The sequence below is a fragment of the Puma concolor genome, chromosome C1 (assembly GCF_028749965.1).
Source record: "Puma concolor isolate L17-30 chromosome C1, mPumCon1.1.hap2, whole genome shotgun sequence".
In the NCBI taxonomy this organism is placed as follows: domain Eukaryota; kingdom Metazoa; phylum Chordata; class Mammalia; order Carnivora; family Felidae; genus Puma; species Puma concolor.
This window is the reverse complement of record NC_141674.1, coordinates 127,671,773-127,688,198: the sequence shown is the minus strand read 5'-3', so window position 1 is coordinate 127,688,198 and position 16,426 is coordinate 127,671,773. Positions and strand designations below refer to the sequence as shown.

General features: G+C 34.6%; 1 protein-coding gene and 1 pseudogene across 1 annotated transcript in view; both read left to right on the top strand.

Moving 5' to 3' along the window:
- ZRANB3 (zinc finger RANBP2-type containing 3) overlaps positions 1–16,426 on the top strand; it is a 317,797-nt gene that overhangs the window by 185,135 nt on the left and 116,236 nt on the right. Inside the window, exons 4-6 of the mRNA XM_086715199.1 lie at positions 2,396–2,574; positions 10,800–11,031; positions 14,905–14,990. Of these exons, the coding sequence (XP_086571325.1) occupies positions 2,396–2,574; positions 10,800–11,031; positions 14,905–14,990 (497 nt within the window). The remainder of the gene's footprint in view (positions 1–2,395; positions 2,575–10,799; positions 11,032–14,904; positions 14,991–16,426) is intronic.
- On the top strand, positions 3,407–7,513 carry LOC147578437 (small ribosomal subunit protein eS26 pseudogene; annotated as a pseudogene).

Below are 16,426 nucleotides of genomic sequence, written 5' to 3'. Positions count from 1 at the left end.
TATATTTAACACATCAGCATCTCACGTATCTACACTTTTCTGGTGTTTTGTTTTGTTTTGTTTTGTTTTGTTTTGTGACAACATCTGAGTTCCACTGTCCCACCAACCCTCAGTCATAAACACTTTATTATCAACCATTGTCACAATGCTTTACCTCAGGTTCTCAGACCTTATTCATCTTCTAGCTGAAAGTTTGTACGTTTTTGCCAGCCTCTCCCTATCTTCCCTGTCCCTTAGCCCTGGCAACCACTTTTTTTACTCTGTTACTATGAGTTTGGTGCTTTCTTTTTTTTTCTTTTCTTTTTTTTCCCCCAAAGATTCTATGTATAAGTGTTACCATGCTTTATTTATCGTTCTCTGTCTGGATTATTTCAGTTAGCATAATGTCCTTGCATTCCACCCAGGTTGTGTCAAATGGCAGAGTTTTCTTCTTTCTCAAGACTGAATAATATTCCATTGTATATAAATACCACAACTTTTCAGTTCAACCACTGATGGACACTTAGGTTATTTGTGTACATTAAAAGCTTTTAGACTTAGCTTTGGATCTATTCTTGAATGTTATTTGCCTCAGAACTTTGAAATGTTAGCTAATATTATTGCTCTTGCACTAAAATCTTTTCATTAACCTTCTTTCCTAATTTTTCTCTACCTGGGTTTTACTTGTCCCACAGAATTGAACAATCTTGATCTTTATTTTTCATTAATTTGCTTTTACGTTCAAATATCTGAATACCAGGACAGAAACAAAGTCACTTCCTATGTTTCATTTACCTTGTCTCCCTTTGACAGTCTTTATTCCAGTCACAAGAACATTTTCCTAAGTAATTCACACTAGTTTTCTTTTCGAGTGTGATTGATATAAATATAAACTTGCTTGAATATTCTAGGATTTCTTTTTTGTTGTTGTTAATAGCAGTAGTTAAGCGAAAAATACATAAACAAAACAAGATTTTCTTAGTGGAGACTTGCTAAAAGTCCAAACTTCCTTTTTATCTTTTCCTCTTTAATTTTGCTCAGCATTTAAAACTTAGTAGTATAAGTTAACTGTTTTAGGTATGTGTGTCTTTTTTCTCTTTGAATAGTCACGTCAGAAGGACTTAGGTCTTTTTGTCCTTCTCTTATGGTTCACAATAATAACTACTTTTTCTAAAAAGGCAGTGTTGTTGTAGTATAATTCACACTGTTAGGTAAATTCATCCTTTTTACACGTATAATTCTTTAAGTTGACAAATGCATACAGACATATAAGTGCTCCCACAACCAATACAGAACATTGGGGCGCCTGGGTGGCTCAGTGGGTTAAGCGTCCGACTTCGGCTCAGGTCTTGATCTCACGGTTCATGGGTTCGAGCCCCGCATCGGGCTCTGTGCTGACAGCTCAGAGCCTGGAGCCTGCTTTGGATTCTGCGTCTCCCTCTCTCTTTGTTCCTCCCCTGCTCTGTCTCTCTCTCAAAAATAAAGATTAAAAAAAAAATTAAAAAAAAACACAGAACATCATCCCCCAAGATTCCTTCATGCTGCCCTCCTCCTTCCATCCCTAGACTCTGATGTGTTTTCTGTCTCTATTGTTTTGTGTTTCTCTGGATGACCTAAACATGGAATCACACGGTTTGTGGCTTTTGGGCTTGGCTTCTTTCATTTAGCAAAATGTGTTTGGGTTTCACTCATGTTGTTGTGTATAGCAATAGTTTGCTCCTTTTTTATTGATAAATGGTATTCTATTACATGGATATACCATGATTTTCATCCATGCACCCATTTAAGTACATTTGGGTTGTCTTCATATTCTGGGTATTATGAACAAAACCACTAAAAACATTCATTTAGTAACTTCTTTTTAAATGACTACTGCTTAAAAATGGGGCATTATAATGTAAGTGTGAAAACACAAGTGCAAAGACACCGGAGACGTGGGTTCTCATACTATTTTGCATCTAGTTAACTACCTGTTAAGTTGAACAGATAATTTAACCTCTCTGTTCTTACTTTTTTTGTAAAATGTGCATATTTTATGCCTTCTTCAAGCTTTAAAATAGCATGGTATTGTGATGTATAGTAAGGCATTTACTCTTGTGCCAAGAGAACTTATAAATGCTCACATAAATATTTCTAAAATTAAGTTATATGAATTAAGTATAACTAGTATTTTAAATTACAGGTTATTTTGTCTCTAAGTCCAGTCACAAATGATTGGAAAATAATAGTTTGCTTAATGAATTTTAAAGGTCATCATAATCATGAGCTTTTAACCATGTAATCCAATTGATTTTACATCAGAAAATTATTTTGATGACTCTTAAGTAAATATTTGATAAGTATTTTCATTTAAAATATGTCAGCATTTATTTATGTACTTATGTGTTTATGTATTTTTTATTTATTTTTAATGTAGATGGGTCTAGGAAAGACAATCCAGGCAATTGCAATTGCTTACTTCTATAAGGAGGAATGGCCGCTTTTAATAGTGGTCCCTTCATCTCTGAGATACCCTTGGACAGAAGAAATGGAGAAATGGATCCCAGAGCTAAGTCCAGAGGATATCAATGTTATTCAGAATAAAACTGATATTGGGTAAGGACAACTTTTTAATCTTTAAAGGGGAAAAAAAGCCTTCTCACATGTAATTAGTAAATGCTAATGTTTAGAATGATGTATAACCTATTAGCCATAATTTAGAACTAAGAGAGTAGAGTGGAGAATTTTACTTTACATTTTAAAATCTGTATTATTTATCTAAAACCCAGCAGTATACTTAATGCTTTAAATTCCTTTTTGGGGGGCGCCTGGGTGGCTCAGTCAGTTGAGCGTCCGACTTCGGCTCAGGTCATGATCTCACGGTCCGTGAGTTTGAGCCCCGCGTCGGGCTCTGTGCTGACAGCTCAGAGCCTGGAGCCTGTTTCCGATTCTGTGTCTCCCTCTCTCTCTGCCCCTCCCCCGTTCATGCTCTGTCTCTCTCTGTCTCAAAAATAAATAAACATTAAAAAAAAAAATTAAATAAATAAATAAATTCCTTTTTGGTGTATTTTTAAAGTAAATGTAAATAGGTGTACTTTGAAAGATTTATGTAATATATCTACTTTATATATACTTTAAATATACTTAAAACTCACTATTTTGGGGTTCAAAAATACATTTCACAACTTTTCAATGATTAATTTGAAGTTTATGAGCTTTTATTGTCTGCAGCAATGGTAGATTTTGCTCTCCAAATTCTTGGTTGATATGCAAGTTTTATATGTCACTCAAAATGAGTATTTACCAGTTTTATTTTCTTTATTACATTAATTTATAATTTTAATACTTTCTAATTGAAAATATTTGTTTTGAGATTATTTCAAGTTTCTCCTCGAAAATAAATCATAATGTAACTACTTAGGTTTTTTGGTTTTTTTTTTCATTTGTTTTCTAGCCGTGGGGATAAACCAATCTATTTGTATATTGATGATTTATTACATTGTATTTATAAGTGAATTACACAAATTATCACGTTTCTAAAAGTTCAAAATAACCAATTTCTGACCCTCAAATAACAGGTAGTATATATATTTGAAATAAATGCCTGTTGGGGCGCCTGGGTGGCTCAGTCGGTTAAGTGTCCGACTTTGGCTCAGGTCACCATCTCATGGTCCGTGAGTTCGAGCCCCGCGTCAGGCTCTGTGCTGACTGCTCAGAGCCTGGAGCGTGTTTCAGATTCTGTGTCTCCCTCTCTCTCTGACCCTCCCCTGTTCATGCTCTGTCTCTCTCTGTCTCAAAAATAAATAAATGTTAAAAAAAAAAAAAAGAAAGAAATGTCTGTTAATACTTAGATTTTTTAAAATTATGGTATTATTGTACTGTGTTGTTTTCTCTAGGATTGTTAACATAAAGACTATTTGTAACAATGAAGTTGGCCTTTGTGAATGTCCTAACAAAATAGTTGGAGGCTTTTTCTCTTTTGACCTTTGAACTATTAAGTCTATAAAATATGTCTTTATGGACCTAAGGAAATTTGGACAGTATTTTCATGGTCAAAGTAAAATTTTGGTAATAATTTTAAATTTCCTCTTGTCCAATAAAACTGCATAAAATTTACAACTTAAGGATTTAGAGAATGTAGGCCTTTGTATGCACATTTTGTTAGCTATAGTTTATTTAAAAGTTTACATTTAATTTTCTTAAAATATATATCTTCTCTCATCTTTTATAATATTTAGGTCATCTAGTTTTGCTTATTATTTAGGAAATACTGTTTAGCAATTAAATAGAGGCCAATATTTTTATTTGGATAACATTTGGTATCTGTTAGAATGTATTACAACCCAGAGTATAACTTTTCTGGAGGATCTCAGTTTAGGAAAAGAAAAACTTACCATTGTCTTCCAAGTACTTAAAGAAATAGCTTTAAATGTATACGAACATCTGGCAACATGCATTTACCACAAATGCATGTAACTCCTTTGGGCATATGCCAATTATGCCTGAAATGTTCTGCAGTGGACTTTCAAGCTCTTGTTTTTTGTATATGGTTCTCAGTATGCCTAAGTTAGTTAGTAATATTAACCCTATGCTTTTCTTCTGTCAGCTTTTCTGGTGTTTGATTATAACAAGAAAATCCTAAGTTTCTATATTAACTAGGTTTACCCAGGGCTTAAAACGTAGTTGACATTAAGAAAAAAATGTAAGTGTTGTAAATATTTATGCATCCAGCATGCGAATACCCAAATATATAAAGCAATTATTACCAAATTTAAAGGAAGTACTCGATAGTAATATGACTACAGTAGAGGAGTTTAACACCTCACTTACATCAGTGAATAGATCATCCAAACAGAAAATCAACAAGAAAACAGTGGCTTTGAATGACACACTGGACTAGATGGATTTAACAGATACATTCAGAACATTCCATCCTCAAACAGCTTAATACACATTTGTTTTCAAGTGTATTTGGAACATTCTTAAAATAGATCACATATTAGGCCACAAAACAAATCTCAACAAATTGAAAAAGATCCAAATTATATCATGTATCTTTTCTGACCACCATGTTATAAAACTAGAAATCCACAACATTCTGGAAGCAACACAAATACATGGTGGTTAAATAACATGCTACTAAATAATGAATGCATTAACCAAATCAAAGAAGAAATCAAAACTTACTTGGAGAGAAAAAATGAAAACACAGTGGTCCATCCTGTCTCAGGTCCTCACTTCCAAGATGACCAAGGAAAGAAGGAATAATAGGCCAAAAGGGGCCACAGCCACATGCAGCCTGTTTGTTGCATCACCTGTGCCTGTTGCGTTCCCAAGGACAAGGCCATCAAGAAGTTCATTATTCAGCACATAGTAGAGGCCACCACTGTTGAGGACGTTTCCAAAGTGAGTATCTTCAATGACTGTGTGCTTCCCAAGCTATACATGAAACTACATTACTGTGTGAGCTGTGCCATACACAGCAAGGTGGTCAGGAATTGCTCTGGTGATGCATAGATGGAATGAACACCCTCACCCTGATTTAGACCTGCAGGTGCTACCTCGCAACCACTACCAAAGCCCATGTGAGGGGCCCGGTCCTTAAGGACTGAAGAAAAACTGTTTTCTAGAGGGGCACCTGGGTGGCTCAGTCAGTTAAGCATATGACTTTGGCTCAGGTCATGATCTTGTGGTTTGTGCATTCGAGCCCCACGTCGGGCGCTGTGCTGACAGCTCAGAGCCTGGAGCCTGCTTCAGATTCTGTGTCCACCCCTCTTCTGCTCACGCTCTGTGTCTCTCTGTCTCTTGATAATAAATAAACGTTAAAAATTTATGAAAACTGTTTTCTGGAAAAAAATAAAATGGAGATTATATTTAAAAAGAAAAGAAAACACAATCATCCAAAACCTTTGGGATGTGGCAAAACCAGTCCTAAGAGGGAAGCTTACAGCAATACAATTCTACCTCAAGAAGCAAAAAAAAGAAAACAAAAAAACAAAAAAACCTCAAATAAACAATCTAACTTTACACCTAAACGAGCTAAAAAGAACAAAATCCATAACCAGCAGAAAGATATTATTAGAACAAAAATAAAAGAAATAGAAACTAAATAATAACAACAACACAATAGAACAAGTCTGTGAAACCAGCAGCTGGTTCTTTGAAAAAATGAACAATATTGATGATAACCCTCTAGCCAGACTTAAAAAAAAATCAGAAATGGAAAAGGAGAAATAATAACCACCACCACAGAAATACAAAAGATTATGAGAGATTATTATGAAAAATTGTATGCCCACAAATTGAACAACCTAGAAGAAATGGACTAATTCCTAGAAACATATAATCTCCCAACACTGAGTCAGGAAGAAATAGAAAATTTGAACTGACTGATTACCAGCAGTGTAATCAAATCAATATTCAAAAAAGTGAAACAAAAGTCCACATAGCTTCACAGGAGAATTCTACCAAGCATTTAAAGAGTTAATACCTACTCCTCTCAAACTATTCCAAAGAATAAAAAAGGAAGGAAAATTTCCAGATCATTCTATGAGGCCACCATTACCTTGATACCAAACCAGACAATGACACCACCAAAAAAGAGAACTACAGGCCAAGATTCCTTATGCGCATAGTTGCAAAAATCCTCAACAAAATACTAGCAAACCAAATCCAACAATGTATGTTAAAAAATCATTCACCAGGATCCATCAGAATTCATTTCCAGGAGCCAAGGGTAGTTCAGTGTTCACAAATCAATCAACTTGTTACATTACATCAATAAAGGATTGGGGCACCTGGGTGGTTCAGTTGGTTGAGCGTCTGACTTCGGCTCAGGTCATGATCTCACAGTTTGTGAGTTCAAGCCCCACATGGGGCTCTGTGCTGACAGCACTGAATCCTGCTTGGGATTCTCTCTCCCTCCCTCTCTTTCTCTCTCTCCCTCCCTCCCTCCCTCCACTCATGTTCTCTCTCTCAAATAATCTTTAAAAATAAATAAATAAAAGGATAAGAACCATATTATCATTTCAATAGATGAAAAAAAAAAGCATTTGACAAACTACAAGATACATTCATGATAAAAATCCTCAACAAAGAAGGTTTAGAGGGAACATATCTCACCATAATAAAGACCTTATATGAAAAACTCACAGCTAACATCATCCTTAATGAGGAAAAAACTGAGAGGTTTTCCCTAAAGGTCAGGAACAAGACAGGGATGTCTACTCTCACCATTTTTGTTCAACATAGTACTGGAAATCTTAGCCACAGCAGTCAGACAAGAAAAAGAAAAGGCATCCAAGTTGATAAGAGGTAAAACTTTCACTGTTTGCAGATGACATGATATGCTATATAGAAAACCATTAAAGATTCCACCAATCTGATAAATGAATTCAGTAACATCACAAGATAGAAAATGCACTTCTATACACTAATAATGAAGCAGCAGAAAGAGAAATTAAGAAAATAATCCCAGGGGCGCCTGGGTGGCTCAGTCGGTTAAGCCTCCGACTTCAGCTCAGGTCATGATCTCACGGTCCGTGGGTTCGAGCCCGGCATCGGGCTCTGTGCTGACAGCTCAGAGCCTGGAGCCCGTTTCAGATTCTGTGTCTCCCTCTCTCCCTGCCCCTCCCTTGTTCATGCTCTGTCTCTCTCTGTCTCAAAAATAAATAAACGTTAAAAAAAATTAAAAAAAAAAATAATCCCATTTACAATTGCACCAAAAATAGTATGATATTTAGGAATAAACTTAACCAAAGAGGTAAAAGACCTGTACTCTGAAAATTACAAAACAATGATGAAAGAAATCAAGGACAACACAAAGAAATAGACATTCCATGCTCATGGATTGGAAGAACAAATATTGTTAAAATGTCTGTACTACCCAAAGCAGTCTACACATTTAATGCTGTCCCTATCAAAATACCAACAGTATTTTTCACAGAACAGGAACAAACAATCCTAAAATTTCTGTGGAACCACAAAAGATCCTGAATAGCCAAAACAGTCTTGAAAAGGAAAAACAAAACTGGAGGGATCAAAATTTCATACTTCAAGTTACAATACAAAGCTGTAGTAATAAAAATAGTGTGGTACTGGCACAAAAATAGAAAACATAGATCAATGTAACAGAATAGAAAATCCAGAAATAAACCCACAATTATATGTCAATTAATCTTTGACAAAGGATGCAAGAACATACAATCTGTTCAACAAATCATAGACAAATTGGGAAAACTGGACAGCAGCATGTTAATGGACTACTTTCTTACATCATACAAAAAAATTTACTCACAATGGATTGAGGACCTAAATGTGAGACCTGAAACCATAAAAATTCTAGAAGAGCGCACAGGCAGTCATTTCTCTAACATTGGTTGTAGCAACTTTTTTCTACATATGTCTCCTAAGGCAAGGGAGATGAAAGCAAAAATCAACTATTGGGACTATATTGCAAAAAAAAAGCTTCTGCACAGTGAAGGAAACCATCAACAAAACTAAAAGGCAACCTACTGAATGGGAGAAGATATTTGCAAACAACATATGTGATCAAGGGTTAGAATCCAAAATATAAGAAGAACTTAACACAACATCCAAAAAAGCAAACAACCCAACTACAAAAGGGGAATAAGACATAAACAGACATTTCTCCAAATAAGACAAACAGATATCCACCAGTCACATAAGAAGATTCTCAGCATCATCCATCATCAGAGAAATACAAATCAAAATCACAATGTCACTTCACACCTGTTAGAAACTCAAGTGTTGGCGAGGATGTGGGGAGAAAGGAACACTCATGCCCTGTTGGAGAGAATGGAAACTGGTGTAGCCACTGAGGAAACCGGTATGGATGTTCCACCAAAATTAAAAATAAAACTACCATATGATCTGGTAATCACACTACTGAGTATTTACTGTAAGAATATGAAAACACTAATTCAAAAGGATATATGTATCTATGTTTATTGCAGCATTTTTTTACAATAGCCAAATTATGGAATCAGCCTATTGTCCATTGATGGATGGATATCCCATCAATGAATGGGATACTATTCAGCCATAACAAAAGAATGAAGGGGTGCTTGAGTGGCTCAGTTAAGCATCTGACTCTTTATGTGGGCTTAGATTATGATCTCATGGTTGTGATTTTGAGCTATGCATCCGTCTTCTTCAGATTCTCTCTCCCTCTCTCTGTTACTCCCCTACTTGTATTTTCTCTCTCTCTCTCTCTCTCTCTCTCTCTCTGTCTCTCTCTCAAAATAAATTTTAAAAAAACTTAAAAAAGAATGAAATGTTGGCATTTGCACCAACCTGTATATAGTTAGTATAATATTAAGTGAAATAAGCCAGTCAGAACACAAATAACATACCATCTCACTCATATGTGGAAACAGATGAACAAAGGAATAAAAAAAAAAAAAAAAAGACAAACCAAGAAACTGACTCTTAACTATAGACAATGAACAGATGGTTACCAGAGGGGAGGTAGGTAGGGTGGGTGGGTAAAATAGGTGAAGGGGATTAAGAGCAGAACTTATCGGGGCGCCTGGGTGGCTCAGTTGGTTGAGCATCCGACTTCGGCTCAGGTCATGATCTCACGGTTTGTGGGTTCGAGCCCCAAGTCAGGCTCTGTGCTCACAGCTCAGAGCCTGGAGCCTGCTTCTGATTCTGTGCCTCCCTCTCTCTCTGCCCCTCCCCTGCTCGCGCTGTCTCTCTCTGTCTCTCAAAAATAAATAAATGTAAAAAAAAAAAAAATTGAAGAGTAGAACTTATCTTGATACTCACTAGGTGAGTACTCACTAGGAATTGTTGAATCACTATATTGTACACAACTGAATACAACTAATATAACACTATATGTTAACTACACTGGAATTAAAATTTTAAAAATAAATTAAAACATTTTTTAAATGCAATTGTTGTATTGTTGTATTGTAATATTTCAGAGCTCTGCCTTTTCTCTTAGGGGGTAGAGAACTGCAGAAGACTGACTGTCCTGTATTTTTTCGCTGATGTTATAGAAAATGCTAAAGTAATGTATTTTATTGTTTTTTCATTTATTTGTCTAACTATTTAATTCTCCAAACTCACTAGGAGCATAACACTGCATACACAAAGATAAATAAGACATATTTCTTTGTCCTCATTAATTAGCAAAGGAGATAAATATGTAAATGAAAAATTTCGTTATAGTGTGGTAAATAATAATATAGATGTATGAATAATTACATAGTCCAAAAGTTAGAGATCTCTTGAGCCCCGTGTTACTCTGTATAAAGTGGTACCCTCTCTCCTTTCCCATACTTCATCACCCCATGGCTGGGAATTTTTGTTGTCATGGTTTCAAGGACTCTGCTGGTCTTAGTGGGACAGTCTAGGAATATGAAATGCCCTGCTGTGCACTGGACAGCCCTCCAATACTAAGTAGTGTCTTCAAAATCCCACTACCACCTGGGCTGAAAAATGCTGCTTGCTGTCTTCTCTGTGGGAAGGCTTCAATAAAGATTCAACTTATATTTGAGTATCCACTTTATCCACGATTCTAGATGTCTGGAAGCAAATATTCTCAGAAGTAATATCCTAATCCTAGTAACATGTGGCTTGGTAGATGTCAAAATCTTCCAAAGACAGTTTACCCAAAAATTTGGTTTTGGTTAACCAAAATTTTAAATTTTGCATTCTCGCTTGTCATATCTGAAAACTCTAAAATCTTAAGAGAAATTGAGTTTCAGCAGTATTTTTCTTTATTTCCTCTGAATTTCTTCCCAAAGAGTTGTATTGTTTAAGATAAATTGGTTACTGAAATATTTTTAAATATATGGATTTTTTTTCCCTAGGAGAATATCTACAAGCAAAGTGACAATTCTAGGTTATGGTCTTTTAACCACAGATGCAGAGACTTTGATATGTGCATTGAATAATCAGAATTTCAAAGTTGTTATAGTGGATGAATCACACTACATGAAGTCCAGGAATGCAACCCGCAGCAAGATTTTACTACCAATAGTACAGACAGCCAAACGAGCCATTCTTCTTACAGGAACTCCAGCCTTGGGAAGGCCTGAAGAGGTATTAGAATCCTTATACTTTGGCTTTAAAAATATGTATCATTCACCTATTTTGCAGTGTTTAATTTTAAATTAGTTGCTTCAAATGCTAGAAGAATACTTTGGGAACTTCTAGATGGCTATTAATGATTAAATACATCTTTTACTATGACTGTCCTCTCTATTTATATGTGAACCTTTCCTGTGCTTGCACATGTATATAAAAAAATAGTTTTTACTTTTGGCATAAGGTTTTCATATTTAGTGTAAAGTTGTAATAGTCACCACATTTATTGTGGTTCTGATATGGTTTTAATATTTACTTATCCAGTTTGTTGTTTTACATTTTAAGCTCCTTGGGATTGGATTTTAATCTATTTTATATCTTTTGTATTGCATTACAGAACTTCTTTCTATTTCTCTTTTACTTCAAAATCCATGGTTGGAAAGATAGAGAGAAACTAGTACTTATGTTCAGATTAGATAGGGTAATTACTTAGAATGGAGGAATAAGGTATTTGTTTGATACCCCATTTAGCCTTACTATTCTTAGAGCCAAGTAGAGCATGGAGTAATTAAAAAAGAAATGATGGATGAAATTCTTATGAGTCTGTAAGGGCACTGTAACCTAGAGAAGTCCTTTCTATTAATGAACACTGAGTCATAGAAAACAATGTGCTTTTTGTCTTGTAGTTGTAAGAATTAAAGGAAATACTAGTTTGAAAGTATCTTGCTGTGTGTCCTGGCACATGGTAAGCACTTAACATAAGTAGCAATTGTTATCTGATTAATAAGCCAAGACTGGGAGATAGCTATTGGTAAGGTGTACTATGTTAATTGATTTCAGATGTTAAACCAACCTTGCATTCCATGATAAATCTCACTTGACTGTGTTATCATCCTTTTATTTGTTGCTGGATTCAGTTTGCTTTATTTTGTTAATGATTTTTGTGTGTTTATTCAGAAGAGATATTGATCTATAGTTTTCCTGTTATATCTTTAGTTTTGTTATCAAAGCAATACTGGTTTCATTGAATGAGTTGGGAAGTATTCTCTCCTTTTCTGTTTTTTAGAGGAGTTTATGAACCATTGGTATTTGTTTTTAAATATTTGGTAGAGTTTAACAGTGAAGCCATCTGAGCTTGAGTTTTCCTTTGTGGGTATTTCTTAAATTAATGATTCATTCTCTTCACTGAATATATGTCTGTTTAGATTGTGTATTTCTTCTTGAGTCAGTTTGATACTCTTTGTCTTTCTAGGCATTTTTGCATTTTATCTAAGTAATCTAACTTATTAGTGTACATTTGTTCATAGTATTCCCTTTCTTCCTTATGAGGTTGGTAGTAATGTCCCCTCTTTTATTTTGGATTTTAGTAACTTGAGTCTTCTCTCTCTTTTTTTAATTTGGGTAGTCTAGCTAAAATTTTCTCAATATCTCAATCTTTCCAAAAACCAGTATTTGGTTTCATTGATTTTTTTTTCTGTTGTTTTTCCATTCTCTATCTTGTTTATTTGCATTCTAGTCTTTATTATACATTCCTGCTGTTTTCTGTTTAGTTTACTCTTTCTTTCCCAATGTCTTAAGGTAGAAAATTAGGTTATTGATTTGACATTGTTCTTCTTTTTTAACATAGACATATACCGCTATAAATTTTACTCCTTGGAAAACTTGTTGTCAATTACTTAGAAAGTTAAAACCAGAGTTACCATGAGACCTAGCAATTCCATTTTTAAGTATATACACAAGAAAACTGAAAACATATATTCACAAAAAATTATATAGATACAGATGTTCATAGTAGCATTATTTGTAATATCCAGAAAGTAGTAAGAAGCCAGTGTCCATAACTGATGAATGGATAATGAAAATGCAGCCATAAAAAGGATGAAGTACTGATACATTCTACAACATGGGTGAACCTTGAAAGCACTATGCTAAGTGAACGAAGTCAGACACAGAGGCTACGTACTGTATGATTCTATTTATGTGAAATATCAAGAAAGGCAAATTAATGGAAATAGGAATCAGATTGGTGATTGCCAGGATTAGGGAGAGGGAGAATAGAAAATGACTAGTAATGGGTATGGGCTTCCTTTCTATAGTGATAAAAATATTACAGAATTAGATAGTGGTCATTGAGGCATTTTGTGAATATATGAAGAGCCAGTGAATTATACACTGTAAAAGTATGAACAATAAAAGTGATATATGAATTATTTCTCAATGAAGCTGCTAATTTTAAAAAAACATACTAAAATAAAAGACATTACTATGTGTAGCCTATCAAAGTTATAAAAATGAAAGATGTCATATTATTGATGAGAATATAAATTGGGACCTGCATTTTACAGTGTAACACAGTAACATCCGTCAAACTTTAAAAAGCACATACCTTAAACCCACCTATTTCATTTCTAAAAATATATTCTACAGTCTCATCTAATGGAGATGCAGATTGGTGGGTAGTGGATGGTTGGGTAGATGGATGGATACATAGATAGGTAAGTGAATAGATAAATTATTGATAGATGTTGTAGATACGTATACCTACACCTGCATATGTTTATATATGCACACATACACATACATAGACTTACATGATGTTATTAACTTTTATAACTGTATAAAAGCTAGAAACAGCCTATATGTCCATGATCAGGAGACTGTTTAAATATTTTACAGTACTTCTACGTAGGAATGAGTGCCATGGGCCTTTTAAACAATGCTTTATTATGGTAATACTTTGCTTAGTTAATTTTTAAAACTAAGTACAAATAGATGTATATGTACTTTGATAAAGTCTAAGACATATTTTAGGGGACAAAATTCTAGTTGTATATGTATAATATGATGAGCTTCATGTGAATAAAAGAGAATATACAGTAAAACCTTGGTTTGCCAGCGTAATTCATTCCAGAAACATGTTTGTAATCCAAAGCACTTGTATTTCAAAGTGAGTTTCCCTATAAGAAATAATGGAAATTCAGATGATACATTCCAAGACACAAGAATATTCATATAAAAATTATTACAATAATGTAATATAACAGAATAATTTTAAAATACAAAATATAAAGAAAAATAAACAAATGAACTTGCATTTACCTTTGAAAACCTTCGTGGCTGGTGTGAGGGAGACAAGAGACAAGGGTTATTGTAGGATGACTTTCACTATTACTGATGGATGTTGACTACAGTACAGTGTTAGTAAACTCTTGTCATATACTGTATTTAATATAACTGGCAAGAAGGCAGCAGAGAAAAGGGTCTGTATCTGCAGGCAGTATGACCTAGAATGAAGCAAAGGATTCCTAAGCTTACTCTTGTATGGAAAAGCAAAGGACTGTCCATAGGTGCTTTGAAGTGACAAAAAATATACTAGCGCCTTCCAGTGTTCTGAAAAATCGTTGATTTCTGCCAAACACCATGGCCTGAGACCAAGCATCCTAGCATGGGAGACGATCACCCACAATCTCTCAGGGAGAGAGAGTGAGAAGAACCATTGGCTCAGTTGTGATCATGTGATGTTCAGCATCATATACTATTGGTATTGCAAGAAATTGCTCATTTATCAAGTTAAAATTTATTAGAAATATTTGCTCATCTTGCAGAACACTCGCAGAACAAGTTACTCACAATCAAGGTTTTATTGTATACATATCCTTATGTAGGCATACAAAATATATAAATGTACATTAGAGAAAAGGATAGCAGTTTTATCCCTGAAGAATAGGATGGCAGAGATGGGTGGATGAAGGGGGAGGAGGAGGCTTGAGAAAGAAGAGGTAGGTTTTCTCTTTTCTTTTTTTTATTATTTTGTTAACTGGATTTATCATAGTAATAATATTTACTTCAAAATGTTGCAACATATTGAGAGCACTTGTGTTGTTACAGCTTTTCATGCAGATTGAAGCTCTCTTTCCACAAAAATTTGGAACATGGACCGAGTATGCCAAAAGATACTGTAATGCCCATATGAGGTATGAAAAACTACTTCCTATTAATTTTAATCCTCATATACTTACTGTGAACATTATGGTTTCATTAGTCATTCTTTATTCCAGTGTTTTTCGAACTTTTGTGGTTATGGAATAATTTCTTCAAGTAAAATCTTTTGTGGAAGACCTATGTATAAAATAAATAAAAGAAGTAGGTAATGACAGTTTTTCTTTATTCTAATTTACCTCCCATTTATTTTATTTTTGAAATTATTTATTTGTATTGACTGGATAAGTGTATACAGTCTACAAAAGTGAAAAGTAAGTTCCCATTCCACTCATGCCCCAGCCAACCATTTCCGTTCCCAGGTAACCACTGTTGGCGATTTATTGTGTATCCTTCTGGAGATACTCCATGGATTAAAAAGTACATATGATTGGGGCACCTGGGTGGCTCAGTTGGTTAAGTGTCCGACTTCGGCTCAGGTCATGATCTCGTGGTTCACAAGTTCAAGCCCCGCATCGGGCTCTGTGCTGACAGCTCGGAGCCTGGAGCCTGCTTCCGATTCTGTCTCCCTCTCTCTCTGACCCTCCCCCCACTCATGCTCTGTCTCTCTCTGTCTCAAAAATAAATAAACGTTAAAAAAAAAAAAGTACTTATGATTCTGTATGTTTCAATATCGTTTCATGTCATTTATATGCATATATATAAATATATAAGTATATATATAAATATATAAGTATATATATAAATATATAAGTATATATATAAATATATAAGTATATATGTAAATATATAAGTATATATATAAATATATAAGTATATATATAAATATATAAGTATATATATAAATATATAGTAGTATAATGTACACATTGTGTGCTGTTTGCTGTTTTCACCTAGTATGTGTTAGAGAGCTTTCTATATGAGTTCTTAAAAGGGCTTTGACATTCTTCTTGCTCTCTTTTGTTTTTAGTTTATTTTTTTAGTTTATTTATTTTTGAGAGAGAGAAACAGAACACGAGTTGGGGAGGGGCAGAGAGGGCGACACAAAATCCAAAGCAGGCTCCAGGCTCTGAGGTGTCAGCACAGAGGCCATTGCAGAGCTTGAACCCACGTGACATGAGATCATGACCTGAGCTGAAGTCTGACGCTTAAGCAACTGAGCCACCCAGGTGCCCCTCTTTTTGTTAAATGTACTATAACTTATTTAGTCTACCATTAATAGTCCTTTGTGGTAAATAGCTGTTGGGTCCAATACAGCAGTGAATACCCTTGCACATTTTGAGAGGCAAAGAGCATGCAAAACTAGAACTGGGCCACCTGTCTTTTATATTCCTATCCAGTACTTACCATGTTTCATTTTACAAAAGTAACTTTACCTCCCCATACCTTAGCATCTTTAGTTCTAAAAAGAGAAAATAATTATTCCTGGCTCAAAGAGTTATTAGGAGACTTACATTAGCTAATATTTATA